Source organism: Triticum aestivum, chromosome 3B (genome assembly GCF_018294505.1).
Source record: "Triticum aestivum cultivar Chinese Spring chromosome 3B, IWGSC CS RefSeq v2.1, whole genome shotgun sequence".
NCBI lineage: Eukaryota > Viridiplantae > Streptophyta > Magnoliopsida > Poales > Poaceae > Triticum > Triticum aestivum.
The window spans coordinates 423,576,626-423,603,027 of record NC_057801.1 but is presented as its reverse complement, the minus strand read 5'-3'; the positions used below and the strand labels follow the sequence as shown (position 1 = coordinate 423,603,027).

General features: G+C 42.8%; 1 protein-coding gene across 2 annotated transcripts; it reads left to right on the top strand.

Annotated features, from left to right (window-relative positions):
- The first annotated feature begins 2,835 nt into the window (after positions 1-2,835).
- Positions 2,836-6,224, top strand: LOC123070167 (uncharacterized). Of its 2 annotated transcripts, none has more exons than XM_044493207.1 (2): positions 2,836-3,321; positions 5,625-6,224. In XM_044493207.1, the coding sequence occupies exons 1-2, from the start codon at positions 3,067-3,069 to the stop codon at positions 5,664-5,666; spliced, it is 297 nt and encodes a 98-aa protein (XP_044349142.1). In that variant the 5' UTR covers positions 2,836-3,066; the 3' UTR covers positions 5,667-6,224. The 2 variants fall into 2 exon arrangements, with proteins under 2 accessions (XP_044349142.1, XP_044349141.1); XM_044493206.1 differs by having other exon boundaries at positions 4,716-6,224.
- The last annotated feature ends 20,178 nt before the right edge of the window (positions 6,225-26,402 follow it).

The window sequence follows — 26,402 nt, the reverse complement described above, 5'->3', positions numbered from 1 at the left end:
CCTCGTGGGCCACCTGGCAGCCCTCCAGTGCCCATCTTCTTCTATATGAAGTCTTTTACCCTGGAAAAAAATCATAAGCAAGCTTAGGGGACAAAACTCCACTGCCACGAGGGGGCACCTTGGCGGAACCAATCTAGGGCTTCGACAGAGCTGTTCTGTCGGGGAAACTTCCCTCCGGGAGGGGGAAATCATCACCAACGATCCTCTCATCGGGAGGGGTCAATCTTCATCAACATTTTCACCAGCACCATCTCCTCTTAAACCCTAGTTCATCTCTTGTATCCAATCTTTGTATGAAAACCTCAGATTGGTACCTGTGGGTTGCTAGTAGTGTTGATTACTCCTTGTAGTTGATGCTAGTTGGTTTATTTGGTGGAAGATCATATGTTCAGATCCTTAATGCATATTAATACCTGTCTGATTATGAACATGAATATGCTTTGTGAGTAGTTACGTTTGTTCCTGAGGACATGGGTGAAGTCTTGCTATTAGTAGTCATGTGAATTTGGTATTCGTTCGATATTTTGATCAGATGTATGTTGTCTCTCCTCTAGTGGTATTATGTGAACGTCGACTACATGACACTTCACCATTATTTGGGCCTAGAGGAAGGCATTGGGAAGTAATAAGTAGATGATGAGTTGCTAGAGTGACAGAAGCTTAAACCCTAGTTTATGCGTTGCTTCATAAGGGGCTGATTTGGATCCACATGTTTCATGCTATGGTTAGGTTTACCTTAATACTTCTTTTGTAGTTGCGGATGCTTGCAATAGGGGTTAATCATAAGTGGGATGCTTGTCCAACAAAGGGCAGTACCCATGCACCGGTCCACCCACATATCAAATTATCAAAGTAACGAACACGAATCATATGAGCATGATGAAAGCTAGCTTGACGATAATTCCCATGTGTCCTCGGGAGCGCTTTTCTCATTATAAGAATTTGTCCAGGCTTGTCCTTTGCTACAAAAAGGATTGGGCCACCTTGCTGTGCCTTATATACTTTCATTGCTTATTACCCGTTACAAATTATCTTATCACAAAACTATCTGTTACCTACAATTTCAGTGCTTGCAGAGAATACCTTACTGAGAACCGCTTGTCATTTCCTTCTGCTCCTCGTTGGGTTCGACACTCTTACTTATCGAAAAGGCTATGCTAGATGCCTACACTTGTGGGTCATAGGGAGTCTACTAGATTCTACATGTGGAAAAATCCGGTGGGGGGGGGGGGCTAGAAGATGGTGCGGGGGGCCAAGTGGAGGGAGACTATGAAGGAGTGCACCAGTGCGAGATTGATATTTAAAGAGAGGGGCAAGAACGTGCGCTGTTGCGCGCTGTGGCGGAGCCATGAAAAATAAACAAGCTAGGGGGCCAAGCATTGCTTATCCTTTACTAGGAGGGCCAATTCATCAACTTAAACCATTTTACCAGCAATGATCTACTGATCACGTTCATATTAGCCTTAATATATAGTGATGTTAGGGGGGCAGGGCCCTTGCTGCCCCCTGTCTTCGCCACTATGCGCGCGTCTGAGAGATGAAGCGGAAGGCATGGATGATGAGAGGGGGACATTGGATATATAATTAATGTGGGTGTATTAGCTATATAATCCTATATAGAGAGGTATAGATTGATCGATGTGTATGTGGGAAAGAGGGTGAGGCCTCACTAGATAAATAGATTGATCGGTTGTGTGGAAAACTGGGAAAGACCTAGCTATACACATACACACATAGAGGAACATCGATAGTTGCGCATGCACGTGAGAGATAAAGAATGCCCGATATGATGAAGAGGGGGAGGTATGTGTGTGCATGCATGGGAGACCAACCTGAAGAAAAAGATTGCATGTGTGCGATGGATAATGCCGAGTGGTAGTGTGTGTGCATGCATGCATGAGAGAAAGTTAATGGTACAATTATAAAGAAAAGACCACTATGTGGGTGTAAAATACTAGGTGAGGTCATAATCAATGTAAAGTTGAATTCACATATTTGAATAAGATATCATGATGTTTTAAACCCATGCATGCATGAATATAACTGAGATATGCGCGTTGTGGTTTGGAAACGAGCATGATATACTGTATACAGATTGAACAAGGTCAGACGTATTTTGTAACATCCCAAATTTTCAATTTGGAATGTTATACATTAGATCTTCATTGCATATCATATTTTACTGCATTTTCGTTTGACCCTAGCAATTCTACGCAACTTAAGGATCCACGGAGAGAGTTGGGGATTTTGTTATTTTCTTATTTGAGCTTTTCTCAAATTTAGAAAAGGGATCATTTGATTTTAATTATTTTATCTTCAAATATTTATTTTATAAAAATAAGAGAGAGGGAATAAAATGACTTTCCCAAAATATAGAAATATTGAGGATTTAATATTAAAATCAAATAAGATTTCATTTCGGAGTTTTGTCGCTATTTTATTTGAATTAGGAAAAATATGCGTTTTTCAAAATTTCATTTTAGGCCCAAATAAATGTTCACCTTGTCTGGCTTATTTTTATAGGACGGGGAAAATTTACTTCAGGATTTTTGAAGTCGTTTAGTATTTCTTTTATTTGTTTTTCTGCGCGAATATATATATATATATAGGGCTGGACTATTCTGTTACTAGTAACAGAATAATATTCCGTTACCCTCGGCTCTATAAGGGCGCGCGCGACACAATTTCTTGAATCTAGCCCACGGGCCCGAACCGGATGGATTGAAAAGGAAACAAAAAGCAATTCCACACAACTCGCCCACCCACCTCCCGACTCCCCGATCCCATCCACCCCTGCCTCGCCGCCGCCCCAGGCCCCGCCGCCTCGCGCCGCCCACGGCCACCTCAGTCCCCCACCGCGGCGCCATCCTCGTCCCCCACCGCGGCGCCACCCCTCTACCCCGACGCGCCGCCGCCCCTCTCCCCAGATGCGCCGCCGCGCCGCCCCTCTCCCCAGATGCGCCGCCGCGCCGCCCCTCTCCCCTGACGCGCCGCCCCTCTCCCCCAGCTCGCCGGCCTCCCCTCCCCCCACTCTTTCCCAAAAGAGGCCGCCTCCCGAGCTCTGCCATGCGCGGCTGCGCCTGCTCCACTGTCCAGGTGACACCGGTCGACGCCCCAACCGCGTGCCGCCGTATACTGCTGCTCCTTCCCATGAGCCACCTCGCCTTCTCCTCCGTGGATAAGTTCGCCGACGAGCGAGGACTCCGGATCGAGCCGGCCGACGCCAACCTGCTGGCGTGCCACCCCCCGCCCCAGCCATCTCCTCCACCACGGTGCACCACTGCCTATTCTAGCCATGGGCAAGCACAAGTGCCACCCCCGGTATGGCCCCTCCCCTCTCCGGATCGAGCATCTCCACTTGCATTCATGTGAGCTTTGCACTGATGAAACCTGAATTGTTGAACTGTTCATCCACATGTGACGCCTATTTTATTTGAACCAATGAACTGCTACCTATGATCAAGAGTTCTTGAACTGTTCATGCAGACTTGGTAGCGGGTATTCAGCACTGAAAATGCACCTATGAAGCCAAAAAAGTGTCATGAATTTGTGGAAAAAAAACCTCAGTAATGAACCTGCACTGAAGGTGCATTTAAGCATCAAAAGGCAAATTGGCATGGTTTTGAACCTGCACTGAAAATGCTCATGAAACGAGAGACATGCACTTTGGATGTGTGTGTTTGGTGACTCCTCTCCCTTTCTCTCTTCAAGTAATGCATTCAGGACATTAGAGATTCCACCACAAAATCATGTCACACATGTTTCCCGATGGCCGCTTGCCTCTCTCCTCCCGCCCCCCTGTGCATCTGTGGAGTCCGTCCTGGTTGATCTGCTCTGGCCGTTCAACTTTGCATCTGCATCCTAGTCTCGCTCGTGTGTGGAGTTTGGAGCATTTTCTAAATGTTGTGTTCTGCTTTCTTCTATTTTCAACTGAATGTGCTGCCATGTGTTTTTCAACTTGTGCTGCTGGTGCTAGTGTGGATGTGTAGCAAGTTCAAGTACCGGTCTACGCGAAGTGTATCACTCCAGCACGCCATGCTCCAGTGCATGTCGACGTCATCTCCGCTTCAAAGGAAGCTGCAGATTTTACTCCACTCTACTTACCTTGCGAGTACTGATCAGTACTATTCTTAATGTTAAAAGTACTGATCAGTACAACTTACAACAATATTAGCACCGATCAGTGCATGTCGACGAGAAGTAGCAGTACTAATCAGTACAACTTACACAATATTAGTATCGATCAGTAGTTCAGTACTATTCTAAATGCTAAAAGTAACATCCATATAGTACTGATGAGTCGTACTGAGAAGGATGCTGTCTACAATTCTGAACTTATTGTTGTTTCGTACTAGTACTGATGAAATGGGAAGCAAGTGTCACATGAATCCTCAATTGAATAGGAAGCAAGGTTGCAATGAGACCCAGAAAGTTCAATTTTGCTATATGTGATTGGTATTGTAGATGTGTTCTTTTGTGGTGAAGATTTCGGCACTAAACTATGCAAACAATTTAAAAGTACTCAAGTCCAACTTGCAAACCCATAGTAGTCCTATAGCGCAACATGCATCAAATTCAAAAATAGCAAACCTGACTTGAACTAGTGTTTGTAAATTATAATTACTAGAACTCTTATTTCTCACCCTTTTAATTGCTGGCGAATTCTTGTAAAAATTAGTGGTTAATCTTGCTAATTACTTTGATGTGATGCCTAGGTGGTCAGTCCAGCTCCTGCAACCAATACAGGTCGTTGCCCCTTTTGCCACAATGGCAGCAGCACGAACACGAATGTGGTCATCCTCAACCAGTTCCTCACGCGGCCTCCACGCAAGCCCTGCTCATGTATGCTTACACCAAAAGTGCTTACTTGAAGGGGTAGCCATGGTGCTGATACTAAAAAAATGGATAAGTAATCACAAAGACCATCATGGATGACGACAGGCCTACAGCTGCTATGGTTTTAGTCAAGTGTTTCAGAAATGTGCAGTACTACTTTGTATCTGTCACTCTTTGTCACGGGAAGGTGACTAAAGCTCCATATTGCAATTTCACTAAGCTATCCGGATTTCATTTAGTGTTTAAAATTAATTAGTTTCTTGTCCAGTCATACTAGTACTAATGAAATATCAAGTTGACATTGTGCTCGGCCATAGGTCCGCATTTTTTCTCTCCCTTCGGTTCAAGGAGCAGCAACAGCTGGCCTGCAGTGCCGCCATCTGAAGACATGGGAGATGTCCGTAATCCCCTTATGGTAATTATGTAGGTGCGGAACCTCCCAAGCGCACGACAACCTCATCCGTCCAAGTTGAGCACTGGGCGCTGTCCGAGTAGAGCAATGCGCCCCGTCCAAGTTCCCATCTAATGTTGAACGTTCAATTTTGTCATGTTGAATACTATACCACTGAGTGCTATTGACAGTCAGTTATTTCTTCCTTCCATGCTGCACTTGGAGAGCTTAATCTCCCATTGGCAAATTTAATCTGTACCAGTAAGTACATGATTAATATTTTAGGATGTGTGTGGTTCCAGTAAGTACATGAGTACTATTTAGCATGTTTGGTTGCTTCTGAAACTAAAAATGTCAGGGTGTACTGATGCATTTCAAAATTGTTTTGTGTTTTCAGGGAAAAACATTTGTCAGGTTTTTGGTGGCCAAGTGTTATTGATATGGAGATGAATAACTATGCGGATGCACTCCTGCTGTTTTTGCATCTCCTTCGCGACGACCTATTGTGTGCCCATGAACAAAGAGCAAAGCCCGCCTGTAGCCTGAGCTATTCATCGCCTCGTCTCAATGGATCAGAGTTCATGGAAAAAAATGTTTGGCATCCTGTAGTAGTTATAGTCCTTAAGTTACAACAGTTTGATTATGAAAAAAACATCAGTACAAAAAGTATGGAGCTTCTAATGTTGTAGCGATTTCGTGTGACCACAAGGATCCTTCCTGGAAGGTAGTTGGTGGGTTGTGTGCACGCTCTACATACGTCCATGCTAGCCTATCCTGCTGTGTGCGTGCGTCCTTCATGTGTGTTCATGTTCGTGCCGATGTAGTGTGAATGCAGGGCGAGCTGGACAATGTGTCGTGTGTGTGTGTGTGGTGTGTGCTTTCCATGAGAGTGCTGCTAATTTCTAGTGTTGCTGTTTGTTTTCTCTACAAGGAAAAATTAGCTGCTGCTGTTCTGAAGTTTCAGGAATTGAAGAATTCTTTTGGGAATTGATGAAAAGCTATGATTTTGTGCTCCTGTTTGTTATTATGTCAATGAGAAACCAATACTTCTTTTCTTCAGGTTTCGTGTTTTAATTGGTGAGGGTGTTTTAATTGGTGAGGGATAAACAAATTTTCCTATTCAAGTGGAAGCTCCCAGTATATGATGGATACGGGAGTTATTTTTACATTCACTGTTCGGTGCTTCTCTTTATGTAATGGCTTATGTTTTTAAGTGCTCGATGAAAATTTATGTTCCTAGTAGTTCATGTATTATTGCCTGAGGAGTTCGTGTGTTACTGGCCAGTAAGTAAACGTATTAATCACTCTCTCAAGTGTGATGAAAAAAATGGGCAGTAAATTGAGGATAAAATATCATCGAGTTCAAAACACACCAAGACACGCGACAGCCACCCCAGTTCGGGCGTAGTAAGTACCTTAGTACGAGTTAAGAACGGTGGTCTGTTCGGAATAAAAGAAATGACAGAAATTCAAATTGTAAAGTTCAAGCAAAAAAAAAAACCCCATGAAAATCTTGCTTAGTAAGTACCTCAGTACAAGTCGTAAAATGAGAAAAGTTCAGAACAACGTTGTCAAGAAAATGTTGAGTTAATAAAAAGGAACAAAACAAACACATTTTATTTTTGAATAAAATATCATTCAGTTCGATGATACAAACCATACAAGTACTGGGGCGATGATACAGTAAACCGTTGAAAACTTACGAGAAAATATTACCCAAAAAACGGAGCAAAGTCTAGTTAGTGAAAACATGCTTAGTACAAACCCATGCAAGCATCAGTACAAGTAACCTTTTTCGGAACCATTCAAAATTTCTCTATAAAAAATAGCTCACTACAAACATACACATATATCAGTACGACTACTCTGTTTTTCAGACAAGAAAACAGCAGGATCCGTAATGTCATATTCAAAATTACTCTTAAACGGTTGCGAAGTAGAGAAAACGTTCAACATGACTAAGTTTTGCATTTTCGATAGCTATCCAACGGTGTATTATATGCCATATTTCGACAAACTTTTAAAAAAATCGCGTTCAAAATCAAATTTGACCGTATTCAAATTCGTTTTTAAACTGTAAGGAATTAGAAAAACACTTCTATATGAAAAAGTTGCGCATTTTCCATAGCTTTTCAACGCCGTATAATTTGCGTCAATCCACAAACCGTTTGCAAAAAATCACGAAAATACGTTTCGCCAAGAATTTTACCGTTTTTCAAATTACTTTTAAATCATACAGAATTAGAAAAAGCAATACATATATGGAAGATGCGGATTTTCACCAGCTTTCCAACGCCATCTTATTTGCTCAATTCCGATAAACCGTTTGAAAATTGAGTCCAAAATATGATTGACGTTTTCGGTTTTGGAAAAATGGTTTTTTCAAAACTGCTCTTAAACCATAATGATTTTGCAAAAACGTTCAATATACTTGAAATATGGTTGTCCAGAGATTTCCAACAATATATTACATGCCACGTTCCAAAAAAAATTACAAAAAGTTTTTAAATTAAAGAAGACGATCTGTTAACACAAGTGAAAACATCAGTTCAACCGCTTCGAAAACATCAGTACAACCACTTGAAACCGTCAGTTCAAAAAGGGTAACAAAATAATATTCTGTTATGCGTAACAGAATAGCCCAGATGTGTGTGTGTATATATATATATATATATATATATATATATATATATATATATATATATATATATATATATATATATATATATATATATATATATATAAACGAGCCGACCTACCGGGCCGTGTCCGCCCCGGACTCCTTATAAGCCAGGAGGCCCGAGCCGCCAGCCACCCCGAAACCCTAGCCCCACCCCTGATCCGCTGCCGCCGCCAGCCGCCGCCCCGTTCCGCCGCCCCGCCGCCAGATGCCCTCGCCACCGGAGCCGCCACTCGCCGCCGCCGCCGATGAGGTAGCCGCCGGACTTCGTCGCCGCCGCCAGCGGTTTTTTTATAAAACCGCAGTTGTGTTTTTTAAATAGATCATTTTTTTTGTTTATTTATTTTGCGGACGTTCGTCCGTACGTTTGTTTTAACAAACGGTTTTCGTCGTTTAGTCGCAGACAGCGAACGTTCGTTCGTTAGCCTGTTCGTCCGTTTTTCTTTTTCTCGGATTCTCCGTGATTATTTCTGATCGCGATTTCTGATCTGATTTTCGTTCTAGTATAACTTTTTGCTCGTTTATCGGAATAAAGCGATTCAAGCGCCTGGAGTTTCATCTCGAAACCCTATTTCCGTTTAACCAACTCAAACAAGTTTTTTCTACTGTAAAATTTGACTTAGGTCCAGATTAGTAAATGAAGCTTGTTTCTTTCACCGTTTGACTTTTGTTGCTTCGTTCGATTTGATTTTTTTTGTTGCAAACTGGAGTTCTTAAGTTAAACTTTCTGGTTAGATCTCTTATTTGAGTTTTACCTGTGCATTATATCAGTGCTTATTGTATGCTTCTTTGTTTGCGATAGAGTACCCGGAGTGCGCCGCTTGCTACTACGAGTCTCTAGGTTTCACGGATCATCAGCAAGGCAAGTAACACTTTTATCATACCTCTTTACTACCCAGTTTTATTGCATTAGATCAATCCTCAAACAATTGCATGGTTAGAATCTGGTTTAACATGTGGGTTTTGGGAAGTAGATGAGGTAGTACCTATTGTCCTGTTTATTATCAAACCTTTGGGAGTTACTTCTACGTTTGCTTATATTGCTATGCTATGCTAGTAGACGTGGATTGGGTGAGTGTATCCATGACAGATGTGAGTATTGTTAATTAATAGTTTACTGAAGGTGGCAACTTAAATTCACATCTGGGTAGATTGAGGCACCTGGGGAACCCAGTGTTGCCTGTATTTTTGGAAATCCCGGGGTACCATGTGATTCTCCTATGGACCGCCACCCAGGCTCAAAGGGATCATGAGATTATTCATGCTAGAAACTTCCGTGTGCAGCCGCAAGCTACTATGGGCTCTAGCATAGTTGAGTATGTTGTGTGACCTCTTTCAGTGGTAGACTATCAGATGTAGGGGATGTAGGTTGGTACTGTCTACCCAGAGTAAAGAGTTAATGCTTCTGAAAGACTATGTCTTGGTCATCCGTTTCTCAAACATCATGTAGTGCGAGAAATCAAACGGAGGAGATCAAGTCTTGCGGGGAAAAGTGCGCAAACCTCTACAGAGTGTATAAACTAATCATGGTTAGCCCTGTCCCCGGTTATGGACGTTTTGAGTATCTAGTATCTGGATTATCATGTGAATCTCATCATGTTACCTAATTAAATTTTGTTGGGTTAATGTTGATGCTTAATTGGGATTGAGTTGGAGGAACCTTCTCAATGTTTTACAACCACCTTGTTAGTTAAATAAAATTTATTCCTTTGCTGTCGGGAAAAATTGGCTTTACGGAAAACTGTAACCATAGAGCTTTCCACCAGCCATATATGCATGTAGTATAGCATTTTTCTGTTCATTACTCTCTATGTGTTACATTGCCAGCATATTCCATGTGCTGACCAATTTTCGGGCTACAGCTTTCATGTTGCAGACTTTTTCAGACGACGAGTAAGGTGCCTTAGGTCGTGATCTATACTCAGTGATGCCGTTGGAGTTGATGGACTCGCTTATCTTCCAAGCCTTCTGCTGTTATCGATATTAGATGGCCTTAAGCCATATTTATTGTAATAAGTTCTCTTTTGAGACATTCGATGTACTAAGTGTGTGATTGCTACTCTGTTATAATCCTTCAAGTACTGTGCGTGTCAGCATTACCGATCCAGGGATGACACTGATGCACAGAGATCAGACTATTTAAGGTCTGGTCGCTACAAGATGGTATCAGAGCACACACTGACTATAGGACACGACCACTAAGCTAAAGCCCTAGATCACTACTCTCTTCTCGTTTCTGACTCCTCTCCCTTTTCTACTCTTTTAGGATGGCGGGTGCAAGGAACAAGTTCACGCAACTAGATGAAGATACACCCTTTGGACGCCACTTGAAGGAAGTCACCAGATACCTGAACATCGGAGTACCAAGCTTCACCGGGACCTACATTGCCACTTTACCAGAAGAGGAGCATTGGATGATTCAAGTTCAAGTTCCAGGAAGGACGTTCATGCCAGTCACTGAGCCCATAGAGTTTACCTTTGATGCAACGACCTGGAGTCTAGGAAAGAGCATGGCAGCCCACATCACCATGGGACGCATTGGAGAAGTTTACCACAAGGATCTCAAGGATACTATTTACCAAATTTGTGGGCGCCGAGATGAGCAATGGGAGATGATCAGCACCAGGAAGGATAGATCAATTGTAGCTTTCATCGAGGAGTTAAACCAACACATTCGTCGCCAGGAGAACCAGATGTGCGCAGGCATGATAGATCTAAAGAAGGCTATGAACAAGATCACGGAACTGGAGGGAGAACTGAAGTCTACACGCGACGGATATGAGGAGGAAATGACGATACTCGTGGAAAAGAATGATGATCTGAAGAAGAAGCTAAAAGTATTCATGGGATTCCCCGCGACTGGAGGAGAAGACGATGATTGCACTTGCCCGGAGTACTACATCATCATCGACGACACCGACTCAGACCCAGACGATAGCGATGATGACTTTTTTGATGAAGCTGGAGCAGATATCATGGAGTCTTCGACCGATCAATTAGTCGACCACCATAACAGTAGTAGTATTCCCCCCATGTATATAGTATAGTCCGAGCAGTTTTGTAACGATAGTTAGACCATTGTATGCCCTTGTTTGAATTGATTGAAGTGATATTGTTTGTGTTTTGTCTCATGTGCATATGGGTAGTGTTTTTCTCTATAGACCTCATTCTTTTCTGTATTCTCATCTTTTCTAAACCCTCAGATGCCTCCGAGACATGACAATGGATTTGCTTTCCCACATAAGCTCACTCAGTTGATCCAACTGCAGAATGCCTTGATGCAGATGCTAGTCCAGAATCAAAATCAGGGGAACAACAACAACAACAACAACAACAACAACAACAACAACAACAACAACAACAACAACAACAACCCACCACCACCACCACCTGTTGATCACTTAGCCCGTTTCTTGAGACTGAATCCGCCGGTGTTCTCTAGTAGCACCAAGCCGATAGTTGCAGATGATTGGCTCCGCAAGATGGGAAGGGAGTTGACCACTGCAAGATGCACAAATGCGGAGAAGGTGCGTTTTACCGCACATCAGCTTGATGGACCGGCAGCATCATTGTAGGAAAATTTCACAGCCACTTACCCCATCAACACTGTCACATGGGACCATTTTCAGCAGGCTTTTCGTACTGCACATGTTTCAGCAGGAGATATGGCCATGAAGAAGCGTGAGTTTCGCAACTTGCGCCAAGGAGGGCGTACAGTTGGCCAGTATGTGGATGACTTTAGCAAGCTAGCACGTTATGCCCCAGATGACGTTGCTACAGATGCAGCTAAGCAGGAGAAGTTTCTGGAAGGACTGAATGATGAGCTGAGCATGCAGTTGATGGTGGCAACCTTTAACAATTACCAGGAGTTGGTAGATAGAGCTCTCATGATTGAAGGGAAGCAGCAGCAGATTGACAACCGCAAGAGGAAGTATGGACAAGGGAAATACAATTCTGGAGCTCAGCAGAAGCCTCGTTTTACCCCGAACTCGGGAGGACCTTTTCAGCATACCCATGCAGGAGGGAGTTCGCACAACCATAGTGGCCCCAAGAATGGTAATGGAAATGGAGGAAGCAACGACCAGAATCGTGCCAACCCATCAACGCCAGCCAAGATGGATCTAAGCCACATTACCTGTTTCAAATGCCAGAAGACTGGACATTATGCCACTAAATGTCCTAAAGCTAAGAATGGAAATGGCAATGGAAGTTCTGGGAAGAAGCCTAACCCTTTCAACAGGGGGCAGGTGAACCACGTTAGCATGGAGGAGGTTGAAGCCTAGCCAGATGCCGTAATAGGTAAGTTTTTGGTTAAGTCATTTACTGCAATCATTCTTTTTGATACTGGTGCATCGCATTCATACATATCAAGGGGATTTGTGTATAAGTATAAACTGCCAACGCAAGCCCTTAGGTCACCCATGTTAGTAACCTCGCCAGGTGCAGAGTATATGGCTAGTCTATGGTGTGATCGGTTACCATTAAGGATTGGTAACTATGTGTTCCCCTTAGACCTAATAGTATTGGAGTCGCAAGGACTGGATGTGATATTAGGCATGGATTGGTTATCGAAGTATGGAGGGAACATTGAATGCGCCAGTAAGTCGATTTTGCTTACCACCCCAGAAGGAAGAAGGATCAAGTATGTATCCCGGCATGTGGCGAAGAGGACTCAAGTAAATTCCTTATCAGGAGTTGTACAGGAGGAAGTACCAGTGGTGAAGGATTTCCCTGACGTATTTCCAGAGGAGTTGCCAGGCATGCCACTGGATAGAGACATTGAGTTTTTGATTGAGCTTTTGCCAGGCACAGGGCCGATATCTAAGAGACCATACAGGATGCCCGCAAAAGATTTGGAGGAAATTAAGAAGCAGATTAAGGAGTTACTGGATAAAGGCTATATTCGCCCAAGTTCGTCACCTTGGGGATCACCAGTGCTTCTAGTGGAGAAGAAGGACGAATCTTTAAGGATGGTTGTTGATTATTGAGGACTGAATGAAGTGAATATCAAGAACAAGTACCCACTGCCAATGATCAACGATTTGTTTGACCAGTTGCAAGGAGCTAAGGTATTTTCCAAGATCGATCTGCGATCAGGATACCACCAGTTGAAGATTCGAGAGCAGGATATACCTAAGACGGCTTTTACCACCAGGTACGGGCTGTATGAGTATATCGTTATGTCATTTGGTCTGACTAACGCACCTGCCTATTTCATGAACATGATGAACAAGGTGTTTATGGAGTTTCTGGATAAGTTCGTCGTGGTGTTCATTGATGATATTTTGGTCTACTCAAAGAATGAAGAGGAACATAAGGAGCATTTGCGTTTGGTACTTGGGAAGCTCAGAGAACATCAGTTATATGCCAAGTTCAGCAAGTGTGAGTTTTGGTTAAAGGAAGTTGGATTCCTCGGACATGTTATATCCGTAGAAGGGATAGCAGTAGACCCCACCAAAGTTATCACTGTGACAAATTGGGAAGCACCCTCATCAGTTGGAGAGATCCGGAGTTTTCTTGGACTCGCTAGATACTACCGGAGGTTCATTGAGAATTTCTCCAAGATTGCAAAACCCATGACGGAGTTGTTGAAGAAGGACACCAAATTCAAATGGAATGAGGAATGTGAGGCCAGTTTTCAGGAGTCGAAGAAACGTTTGGTTACATCACCAGTGTTGATTCTGCCAGATCAGCGTAAGGATTATGAAGTTTATTGCGACGCTTCGCGTCGAGGACTTGGAGCAGTGCTTATGCAGGAGGGATGAGTTGTTTCATATGCCTCACGACAGCTTAAGCCCCATGAGTTGAATTATGTTACACATGATTTGGAGTTAGCAGTCGTAGTGCATGCATTGAAGACATGGAGACATTTTCTCATCAAAAACCATTGTGAGGTGTACACAGATCACAAGAGTTTTAAGTACATCTTCACGCAGAAGGAGTTGCATCTCAGGCAAAGGAGATGGTTGGGGCTCATTAAGGATTATGATATGAGATTGCATTATCACCCCGGAAAGGCTAACGTAGTAGCCGATGCATTGAGCCGCAAGAGCCATGTCAACACTCTCATGACCGGAAAGTTACCAAAGGTGTTAGCCGAGGATCTTTGCGACCTATGTTTGGAGATAGTTTCGAGAGGCTAGGTAGCAGCATTGGAGATTCAGTCTACTTTGATGGATAAGATCAGAGAAGCTCAGAAGACAGACAAGGAGGTTGCCGAGATAAAGAAGAAGATGGGCAAAGGAAAGGCTAAAGGATTTCATGAGGATGAGCACGATACCTTATGGTTTGAGGACCGCGTTTATGTGCCTAATGACCCAGAGATCAGGAAGTTGATTCTGCAAGAGGCCCATGCTTCACCGTATTCGATTCACCCAGGAAATACCAAGATGTATCTGGATTTGAAGGACACTTTTTGGAGGACCGGAATGAAGAAGGATATTGTGGAGTATGTAGCAGTATGTGATGTATGTCAGAGAGTGAAGGCAGAGCATCAAAAGCTAGCAGGATTGCTACAACCATTGTCGATACCCGAATGGAAGTGGGATAAGCTAGGAATGGATTTTATCACGGGATTACCCAGGACACGTTCAGGCTATGACTCAATATGGGTTGTAGTCGATCATTTGACGAAGGTAGCTCATTTCATCCCAGTGAAGACCACTTACACTAGTGCTAAGTTGGCAAAGATATACATGACCAGGATCGTATGTCTACATGGAGTTCCGAGGACCATTGTCTCAGATAGAGGAACCTAGTTCCTCAAAATTCTGGAATCAGTTGCACAAAACTTTGGGTACCAGGCTAGAGTTCAGTACTGCCTTTCATCCACAGAAAGATGGACAGACCGAGAGAGTCAATCAGATTCTGGAGGACATGTTGAGAGCTTGTGCGCTAGATTATGGATCTAGTTGGGACGAGAATTTGCCATATGCATAGTTCTCTTACAACAACAGTTATCAATCCAGTTTGAAGATGGCCCCTTTCGAAGCTTTGTACGGAAGGAGGTGCAGGACACCGTTGTTGTGGGATGAAGTTGGAGACCGTCAGTTGTTTGGACCAGATTTGATCAAGGAGTCTGAAAAGAAGGTTAAGCTAATTCACGATAGGCTCAAGGTAGCCCAGTCCAGGCAGAAGAGCTATGCAGATTCTAAATGCAAGGAGATAGTTTACAAAGTCGGAGACAGAGTTTATCTTCGTGTATCCCCACTTCGAGGAGTTAAGCGTTTTGGAGTTAAGGGAAAGTTAGCGCCATGTTTTGTGGGACCATACAAAGTTTTGGAGCGTATGAGAGAAGTTGCTTACAAGTTGGAATTGCCCGAAGGATTGTCAGGAGTTCATGATGTGTTCCATGTTTCCCAGTTGAAGAAGTGCCACGCAGAGATGGCTGATATACCGGTGAGAGATACAATACCACTAGAAGCGATTCCGTTGGATAGTGATTTGACCTATGAGGAGAAACCAGTCAAGATTCTCGAATTTGCCAGCCGAGTCACCCGCAACAAGGTTATCAAGTTTTGCAAAGTTCATGGAGCCACCATACCGAAGATGAAGCCACCTGGGAACGAGAGGAAGATCTACTGAAGGACCACCCTCACCTATTTTCTAGCCAACCCGAATCTCGAGGGCGAGATTCATCTTAAGGGGGGTAGGTTTGTAACATCCCAAATTTTCAATTTGGATTGTTATACATTAGATCATCATTGCATATCATATTTTACTGCATTTTGGTTTGATCCTAGAAATTCTATGCAACTCAAGGACCCACAGAGAGAGTTGGGGATTTCGTTATTTTCTTATTTGAGCTTTTCTCAAATTTAGAAAAGGGATCATTTGATTTTAATTATTTTATCCTCAAATATTTCTTTTATAAAACTAAGTGAGGGGGAATAAAATGACTGTCCCAAAATATAGAAATATTGAGGATTTAATATTAAAATCAAATAAGATTTTATTTCGGATTTTTATCGCTATTTTATTTGAATTAAGAAAAATACGTGTTTTTCAAAATTGCGTTTTAAGCATAAATAAATGTTCACCTTGTCCAGCTTATTTTTAGAGGACGGGGAAAATTTATTTCGGGATTTTATGAGTCCGTTTAGTATTTATTTTATTTGTTTTTCTGCGCGAAATTATATAAAAAAACGAACCGACCTACCTGGCCGTGTCCGCCCCGGACTCCTGGCCCGCCCGGCCTTATAAGCCCGGAGGCCCGAGCCACCTGCCCCCTCGAAACCCTAGCCTCGCCCCCGATCCACCGCCGCCCGGCCGCCAGAGCCGCCACCCACCGCCTCCGCCGACGAGGTAGCCGCCGGAGTTCGTCGCCGTCGCCGGCGGTTTTCTTTAGAAAACCGCCCGTTTTTTATAAAACCGCGGTTGTGTTTTTTTAATAGATCAGTTTAGTTTTTTTCGGTTTATTTATTTTGCGTACGTTCGTCCGTACGTTCGTTTTAACAAACGGTTTTCGTTGTTTAGCTACAAACAGCGAACGTTAGTTCGTTAGCCTGTTCGTCCATTTTTCTTTTTCTTGGATTTTCCGCGATTATTTCTGATCGCGATTTTTGATCCGATTTTTGTTCTAGTATAACTTTTCGCTTGTTTATCGGAATAAGGCGATTCAAGCGCCTGGAGTTTCGTCTCGAAACCCTCTTTCCATTTAACCGACTCAAACAAGTTTTTGCTACTGTAAAATTTGACTTATGTCCAGATTAGTAAACGAAGCTTGTTTCTTTCATTGTTTGACTTACGTTGCTTCGTTTGATTTGATTCTTTTTGCAAACCGGAGTTCTTAAGTTGAACTTTCTGGTTAGATCTCTTATTTGAATTTTACCTGTGCATTAGATGAGTGCTTATTGTATGGTTCTTTGTATGCGATAGAGTACACGAAGTGCGCCGCTTGCTACTACGAGTCTCTAGATTTCACGGATCATCAGCAAGGCAAGTAACACTTTGATCATACCTCTTTACTACCCAGTTTTATTGCATTAGATCAATCCTCAAACAATTGCATGGTTAGGATCTGGTTTAACATGTGGGTTTTGGGAAGTAGATGAGGTAGTACCTATTGTCCTGTTTATTATCAAACCTTTGGGAGTTACTTCTACATTTGCTTATATTGCTATGCTATGCTAGTAGACGTGGATTGGGTGAGTGTATCCATGACATATGTGAGTATTATTAATTAATGGTTTACTAAAGGTGGCAAATTAAATTCACATCTGGGTGGACTGAGGCACCTGGGGAACCCAGTGTTGCCTGTATTTTTGGAAATCCCGGGGTACCGTGTGATTCTCCTATGGACCGCCACCCAGGCTCAAAGGGATCATGAGATTATTCATGCTAGAAACTTCCATGTGCAGCCGCAAGCTACTATGGGCTCTAGCATAGTTGAGTATGTTGTGTGACCTCTTTTAGTGGTAGACTAGCAGATGTAGGGGATGTAGGTTGGTACTGTCTACCCAGAGTAAAGAGTTAATGCTTCTGAAAGCCTATGTCTTGGTCATCCATTTCTCAAACACCATGTAGTGCGAGAAATCAAACGGAGGAGATCGAGTCTTGCGGGGAAAAGTGCGCAAACCTCTACAGAGTGTATAAACTAATCATGGTTAGCCCTGTCCTCGGTTATGGACGTTTTGAGTATCTAGTATCTGGATTATCATGTGAATCTCATCATGTTACCTAATTAAATTTTGTTGGGTTAGTGTTGATGCTTAATTGGGATTGAGTTGGAGGAACCTTCTCAATGTTTTACAACCACCATGATAGTTAAATAAAATATATTCCTTTGCTGTAGGAAAAAAATTGGCTTTACAGAAAACTGTAACCATTGAGCTTTCCACCAGCCATATATGCATGTAGTATAGCATTTTTCTGTTCATTACTCTCTATGTGTTACATTGCCAGCATATTCCATGTGCTGACCCATTTTCGGGCTGCAGCTTTCATGTTGTAGACTTTTTCAGACGATGAGTAAGGTGCCTTAGGTCATGATCTATACTCAGTGATGCCGTTGGAGTTGATGGACTCGCTTATCTTCCAAGCCTTCCGCTGTTATCGATATTAGATGGCCTTAAGCCATATTTATTGTAATAAGTTCTCTTTTGAGACATTCGATGTAATAAGTGTGTGATTGCTACTCTGTTATAAATCCGTCAAGTACTGTGCGTGTCAGCATTACCGATCCAGGGATGGCACTGATGCACGAGATCAGACTGTTTGAGGTGTGGTCGCTACCGATTTGAATTTGAGATACCGATGGCAGACGTAGTTTGGCCACATTGCATCTGTGCATGGACACACTATTCTAATTTGAGATGATGGGTGGCTTTCGCATCACATGTCTCTACTCCTATAAAAAAGCCAGTTGGTGGTGATGGTGTGCCTGCCTTCACATCACCCCACTGTTCAATACGTAACGTATGGCTGAGATGAAGAGAAGTTGCCCCGTACCACTTGCACTTTTACAAAAATGCCCTGCATTTAGAAAGAATTCTGGATCAGGGACATGCGAATCTCCCAAATTACTCGCCGTTGGCTCGTACCATCTCTTTCCCAGCGACAGCCGGAGTTGATTTGGGCGCCCCCCCCCCCCCGCGGCGCCATGTAGCTGTAGTTCTTCCAGCTTCTCTCCTTCCAGATCTGGGCGTGCAAGTCATGTGAGATGGAGAGGATAGTTGCGGCGGCTACGATGTTGCAGGTCAGCAGGCATGTTCGATGTAGTAAGTATTTTGTTTTCTCTTTGTGGCTATCGAGTTGATTTGCTTTCGTGCAGGCCCTGGTTCTCAACCTCCAACATGAGTCTCTTTCTTCCGTGCTGCCCATGGAGGTCACCAGTAGCAGGAATGCCATGAGTCGGCACAGGCATTGCAGACATAGAGGATTTTTACTGGGGGCGAGCTACTCGTTCCTGGCAGCGCCGGTGTCAACTACCTCAAGCCACTTCTTGTTCACGTAACTGCATCCGTCCGTAAGTTCGTTGTTTTTCCTACCAAATCAAAGAATGGAGTACAGATGTGTCTCAGAGCCATTCATGGTTGAAATTATGGTCTCTCCTAAACATGTGATTTGTGAAATGTTTAGGAACGAATTGTTTATGGATGTGCAAAGTACCTTGTTAGCTACGGTTTTAGATTTTACTAGGTGGAATTGCCCGCTCCGCGGCGCGCGGATATTAGGGCATGGATAAAATGCTCCATGAGTACATTATATCATTCATAAAAAAACTGCAATATGGTCAACGTTGATGTCGTACATTTGTACAACTTAGTTTATTTGATTGAAGAGTAGTTAGGATGCTCATAGAACATATATAAACATTGATGTTGTACAACTTAATTTATTTGTCGGTCATCGAATGTCCCTTTCATATTATCATCACTGTGAATTTGCATGACGAACAAAGTATAATTCAAGTCTCAAATGAGGCTCATCATAAGAAATGTCCCTATTGTGGAAGCTCCATCTAACAACCCCAAGCTTCCTCCTGAACTCAAAGTGGGCTTGCTCCCACACATTACAGACCAAACCGAAGTAGCTGAACCTAGAACACGTGTAAGCCATAAATTCCTCCTGGTCCAGGCTCTCAATATAGAAGACAATCTAAACCAAAGTTGCTAATTGTAGCAACACGCACATAGAATCAGATAGCCATGGTCAACAAATGATATACTCCCTCCGTCCCAAAATAGCCGACTTAACTTTACACTAACTTTGTATTAAAGTTAGTACAAACTTGAGTCACTTATTTTGGGATAGAGGGAGTACTTAACACCCTTGGTGCTTGTCTGCTTGAGCTATCAGCAACATTGCAGAGCTATGAAGTAAATACATGTAGACGAAGACTTTCATTACTGGACTAAGGAATTATGCTGAGAACCTTTACATATGAGAATATTAGACTGAATCTTCCTTGTGAAAATATTAATGCACTCGACCATCTAGAATATCAGACATATGAAACTTAAAATCCAGAATATGAAGTTATGACAAAAATATGTCAGGATCAGAAGTTCTAGAAATGATAAAGCTAACCAATGATATAAAGTTATGACACGATATAAGTTGACACCGATGAGCATTAGCTTTGGTTTGGGCAGAAACAATAGTTTCTTTTTTTGCTGCAGCTGTACTATTCTTCTCTAATGTTAATTACATGGTTACCTGTTCACCTCTGCTTCATCTACTCCCTCAAGCCTCAAGGCAGATGCTAACTTGTTTGCCTCTGCATCTTGTGCGCCCTTCTATACTGCAACCAACTTATTTGACTTACACCTTGTGACTTCTCGGTTATATCCAAAACAGGGTGGCACGGTGATGGAGACGGCGTCGGTGCAGAGCCTACAACTACTCCGGGATCAGCTTGATGCTTGGCACCGCCGCGCTCATTGGCTGCAGCTGGGGCATGGCGACAACCATTGGAATGAAGGCCAGATCGGAGGTGCCCGTCACTGCTGCCACCGGGAGGGGATCAGGAGACGCCTGTGGACGATGCTATGGTGAACATAATCTGAAATAATCACTATTACAAAAAACATATACATCCATAATTACATATACATGCCAGTGTAGTTGTGTGATATCAAATTGGAAGTGCTAATTGATGAAAACTGTAGCATTAGGAATATCCGTAGCATAGCACGGACATCTTACTAGTCTATATCTATACCCCTATATATATATTATATTTTATATTTTTTATATAGTGTGCGAATAACTTTAACTTTGAAGGATGGTCGTTGGATGAAGCCAACCCGATGGTGCAGAGATGGCAAATTCGAGCACTACTGGCCATTGGACATCATCTACATTCCACCAGATTTTTCCACATGTACAATCTAGAAGACTCCATGGTTGAACTTAAGCATAATGCACAAACCTCAAAACACAAGCACTTCTTCTTTGTTATAGAATCTTTCGTATCATAATTTCCCAAATGTTTTTCTACATGATTTGCCATTATTTGTTTTTTACTTTATGCTTTACAACGCACAATCCCATGAATCTAAGAATAGATTAGCTTTCTTATAAAATCTAGATGATTTTGAATGAGATTAACTATAAGAATCAAACAAACATCTACATCATGCATATATGACTCAAAGCTTACATGCCATAATGTGGTATTTATTCATAATTTGGTTGCCAAATCTCATGCGTGCAATGCACGTGTACCTTACTAGTCTAAATGATGTTCGTGTGTGTGTTGTGCATGTTAAACACATTGTACGTAGTATCATACATGGTTTAGATTTCGAACATCTAGCTAGAGTACATGTACTATGATTTGAATTCAACATAAAATGGATACATATATTTGAATTTGAGATCGTATGTACATGTAGTTCCTATTTATATTGGAATTAACTACTCCTATATTCTTGTCATGTGTTGTGAAGATAATATTTAGATGGTTTTATAACTAACCCGAGAAAACCCCCATTCAAACAGGGAAAATGTACTCAAATTTAGTCCATATGCTAGACAACACGAATTGTTTTTTATTGTTGAGGGAAGTGCAAATAGATTTGGTACTGTACACGTTATGTTTGTTGTCCCGATTTTTTTAGATTTTTTGTTGTTGTATTCGAATGCATTTCTAGTAATATAGTAAAATGGGACATGGCTCTCTCTAGTGATGAGGTGTGAATTGTCTTTTTTGTTGTTGTACACGTTAAGCTTGTTTTCCCGAAATATCAAGCCGCACCTTGTTATCCCTAAATTTCAAGCTAGCATCTATGTCTATCATGCTGCAGAACTCCCGCCTCTTCAACCCGCGCCTTGTTACCCAGAAATATTTAAGATATATCTTTGTCTTGTTGTGCTCTGAAAACTCCCTCCATCTCAACCCGCGCATTGCTATCCCAAAATTACAACGCGCGCGAAAACTCCCACCTCCTGCGAAATCCCGACACGTGAAATGCCCGTGATACCCCTGAACCAAAAGAACTGCCTAGCTCAAATCGATGGGGGTACTTTTGTAACTTACCCCACATTTCGAACAAGCGCGTCCCTAAGCCATGGTTCCCCCGCCCATCCCATCCGCCCATCCATTCGTACACCGAGGCCGTGAAAACCCGTGAAGGACCATGAAAGAACATGCGGTGCCCCCATGTTTGGTTTTGGCAATTGATGACAATCTCTATGGACTAATGGTTGCCTTGAGTTATATTTGAAGGGTTTGTCCATAGGCTTTTCTTGGAGTCCATTTGTTGGTTTCAAGGAGAGTTTGTGATCACCATGGTGCTATTAAGGAATTATCCAAAGACCGGTCATGTGAGTGTTGAGCTTATTACAAGCATGTCTTGAAGAAGAAGATTGTGTGATCATTCATGTCCACCTTCAAGACATCATCCAAATGAAGAGAGTTGGAAAGATTCAACACACAAAGCGCACAAGATGTACTGAGGGATCAAGTGATCCTATGGTATGGTAAGCATTGTCCATTACGCTTTGTGTGCTAACCCATGGTCTTTGTGAGAGTTCTTTGTGGGGTTAGGTTGCGGTGTGCAAGTTCAAGTGATGCATCACGAATAGATCAAGTGCTTAAAGCTTGCCGTCCATTGTGGTGACAATGGACTTGTGAAGATGAGCTGAAGAGTGGCTCACCCTTAGTGGACTATGGGGGAGCAATCATCTAGTCTTCATCGAGCCAATGCAATCAAGAAAGGTGGTCCAACTTGAGGGAGTCAAGATCGTCATCATCTAGCTCAAGTGGACCATGAGCAAGGCAAAGGTTTTCCCTTGATAGGTTTTCTTTTTTACCGGTCTCATGGTGGTAGTTGGGAGACCGGGTTATAGGATCGTTTGCCGTACTATCACGGGGGGCTCTCAAGTTGGTAGCTTGATCGTATCATTAGTAGAGAGCTCAAACCATTGCATCCTTGCATCTTGTTTCTTAGTTCTTGTTTGGTTCTCGTTGTGAGTCTTAGATCTTATGGTCATCTTGATGACAAGCTTGAGTTCATCAAAACGGAGTTCGCATGCGTCTTCTATGATGTTTTCAGTGTTGGAGGTTTTACCGGTCTTATCCGAGGAAGGGTTCTCACCATTTTCTTATGGGCCTTTTCTAATTTGCCTCTTATTGATATTTCTTTCAAGATTGTGTTAGCCCTTGTCGCCAGCTTTCCAACAAACTTGGTTTCATCGAATTCGGAGTCCGTTTGCAAAAGTTGTGGCAATTTTGGTGTTCTAAAAAGGCTGCAGCGGTACTACCACGAATTGGAGCGGATGTAATTTTTTACTACCGCTCTAGAGTGGTACTACCATGGCTCCTACAGAGGTAGTACCGCTCCGGACCAAAACCTCATCCCAAGTCCTGCGGTGGTTGGCCCGGATGTAATTTTTTAGTACCGCTCGCAAGCAGTAGTACCGCTACCCCTAGCGGTAGTACCATGAGGTCAAGCGGTACTACTGCTCCGATGGTTCTTCTGGCCTTTTTGCCTCCTCGCTGTTGTGTTTCGAAGGGGTACTACCGCCCTAGCTGTAGTACCAATCCTTGGAGCGGTAGTACCGCTCTGTGCGGGCTGTGAACATAACGGTTGGATTTTCCCCCACCTATAAAAGGGGGTCTTCTTCCCCATTGAACCTTATCCTTTGAGCTTGTGTTCTTCTCGCATTGTTGACCTTCTTCGAGCTTGCTAACTCTCAATCCCTCCTATGATTATTGCTAGTTCTCCAGGGAAAAGAGAGAGGAGATCTAGATCCAGTTTCCACCAATCACTTTCTCCTCCAAGTGAGGGGAACCCCTTGGATCTAGATCTTGGAGTTCTTCATGTTCTTCTTTCGTTCTTCCTCTCATTTTCCTCCATAGCATTAGTTGCTTTGGTGGGATTTGGGAGAGAAGGACTTGGGCACTCCGTGTGCCCTTGCCATTGCATTTGGTGCATCGGTTTGAGTTCTCCACGTGATACGTGGAAGTTACAAGTTGAGAAGCTTATTACTCTTGGGTGCTTGGTGCCCTTGAGCTTGTTCCTCTTGGGTGCTTGGGTTCCCTAGACGGTTGGTGGTGTTCGGAGCTCAATCATTGTGGTGTAAAGCTCCGAGCAAGCGTCGGGGTCTCCAATTAGGTTGTGGAGATCGCCCCGAGCAATTTGACGGGTTCCGTGACCGCCCCCAAGGGTTGCCAAAGTGTACGGGTTCGGTGACCGTCCCCAAGGGTTGCCATTTGTATGGGTTCGGTGACCGCCCTCAAGGGTCCCTTAGTGGAATCATGGCATCTTGCATTGTGCGAGGGTGTGAGGAGATTACGGTGGCCCTAGTGGCTTCTTGTGGAGCATTGTGCCTCCACACTGCTCCAGACGGAGATTAGCATCCGCAAGGGTGTGAACTTCGGGATACATCATCGTCTCCGCGTGCCTCGGTTATCTCTTACCCGAGCCCTTTACTTATGCACTTTACTTTGTGATAGCCATATTGTTCTTTGTCATATATCTTGCTATCACATAGTTGCTTATCTTGCTTAGCATAAGTTGTTGGTGCACATAGGTGAGCCTAGTTGTCTTAGGTCTTGTGCTTGAAAAATTAACCGTTAGGTTTATTCCGCATTTGTTCAAGCCTAAACCGTAATTATTTTAAAGCGTCTATTCACCCACTCCCCCTCTAGGCGACATCCTCGATATTTCAGTTGGTATCAGAGCCTCATCTCTCTTTGTTAGGCTTAACCGCCTAGAGAGTAAGGATGTCGACTAGGGGCTTAGGATTCTCTGACACTCTTAGTTTCGATGGCACAAATTTTGATGTTTGGGTAATTCACATGCTTAATCTCTTTAGGGTCATGGACCCAAATTTAGAGCAAATTGTAGATATGGGGGTTTCTCCTCCAAAGGATCCCCAAAGATTATCTTTAGAGGATGAGAAAAACTCTTATCTCAATGCTCAAGCTTCTAATGTGATTTTTGATGCTTTGAGCAATGTAGTTATTTTTCAACTCATGTCGTTCCGGGATGCTCATGAGTTGTGGACAAAGCTTCAAGTTAAATATGGTGTGTCCAATATTTTTGGGGATGATTGTTCTCCCTCCACCTCCGGTCGTATAGTCTTCTCAACTTATTCTACTTCACCTACATGTGGTTTGCCACAAGGTAATGATATGGTGAGTAGTGTTGGTCATTGCAATGATGGTAGTATGCTTATTATGGATGATCCTTCATCATTATCTTATTGCAATGCTCCCTCTTTGGGCTTTAACACTTTGAGCACTCCAAATGTTTCACATGCTTGTGTTGATAGTCCTTGCATATCATGTAGAAATTGCTTGACTAGATCTCATGATGATATGCTTGCTATGTCTTGTTGCCATGATAAAAATGCATCTATTTCCTCGAATTGTTGTGCTAACAATGTAGAGGAAACTAAACACTCCATGGAACAAGATGTGGTGTTTAATGGTGCCTCAAGGGATCCTATATCATCATCTATTGCTTTTTGCCCTATGGCTAAGGCGTCAAAGGTATCTCCTACTTTTTACCCCAATATGTCTCTTGATGATGATGTCGATGCTAATGATGATGAGGATAATGATGAAGAGAATGATAATGTTGCCTCCTTAAATACTAAGGGGGGAATGATTTATAATGCTCTTCATAAAAATAAAATTGCTCGTTCCAACTTCATGGAAATAATGTCCATTGCCATTGATGGCAAGAAATACATTGAGGAGTTGGAATCTCATCTAGAGGAGCATGAGGCCACCATTGAGAAAATGGAAGCTCATGCGCGTGATTACGCAAATGAGATCACGGAGCTATCTCAAGCTCTTGAACATGAACAAACCACCTCTGAATCTCTTGAGGAGACTTTTGCTCTAGAATTATCTAGAGTGAGGGAATCTCATGATAGAGCTCTTGAGGTGGCCAATGATTTCAAAACTAAAAATGCTAAGCTTGAATTTTCTCATGCTAGACTCCTTGAGGATTTTGAGCACCTCGAAAATGGCTCAAGGGTCGTCAAGGGTGAGCTCATCAAACTCACCGAGTCTCATGCCCAACTTGAAGCTTCTTATTTAAAAGAGCTTGCCAAGTTGTCCTCTCCTATTGTTGTAAATGATGATGCTTGTGCTACTAACTCTATTACTTGTGAAGCATCCATTTTGAAGGAGAATGTTGAGCTACGGGCTCAACTTGAGGTGCTATCTAGTAATTACGAGAAATTGGAAGAAAGTCATGAAAAGCTCTCAAGCTCTCATGATGATCTTCTAGTATACCATAGTGTGTTAAAGATAGCTCATGAGGCCATGATTGTTAAGGTAACATCTAGTGAGCCTCATGTGGACACTAGCACTACTTCTAGTCAAAATAGTATATTGCCATGTGCTAGTCCTTGTAATTCATCTACTCACAATGTTGGTACATCTTGTGATGAATTGCTTTCCTTGCCTTGTTGCTCTAACGATGAAGCTTATACTTCCTCTAGTACTTGTGTTGAGACTAACCATGTAGAGCAAATTAAAGAGCTCAAGGCCCAAGTCACTTCTTTGAAGAAAGACTTGGAAAAGAGTCA

Coding starts and splice junctions, on each gene's coding strand:
- LOC123070167 (XM_044493206.1), top strand. CDS start 3,067: ATGCGCGGCTGCGCCTGCTCCACTGTCCAGGTGACACCGGTCGACGCC. Junction 3,322..4,715: donor AAGCACAAGTGCCACCCCCG/GTATGGCCCCTC, acceptor TGTGATGCCTAG/GTGGTCAGTCCAGCTCCTGC.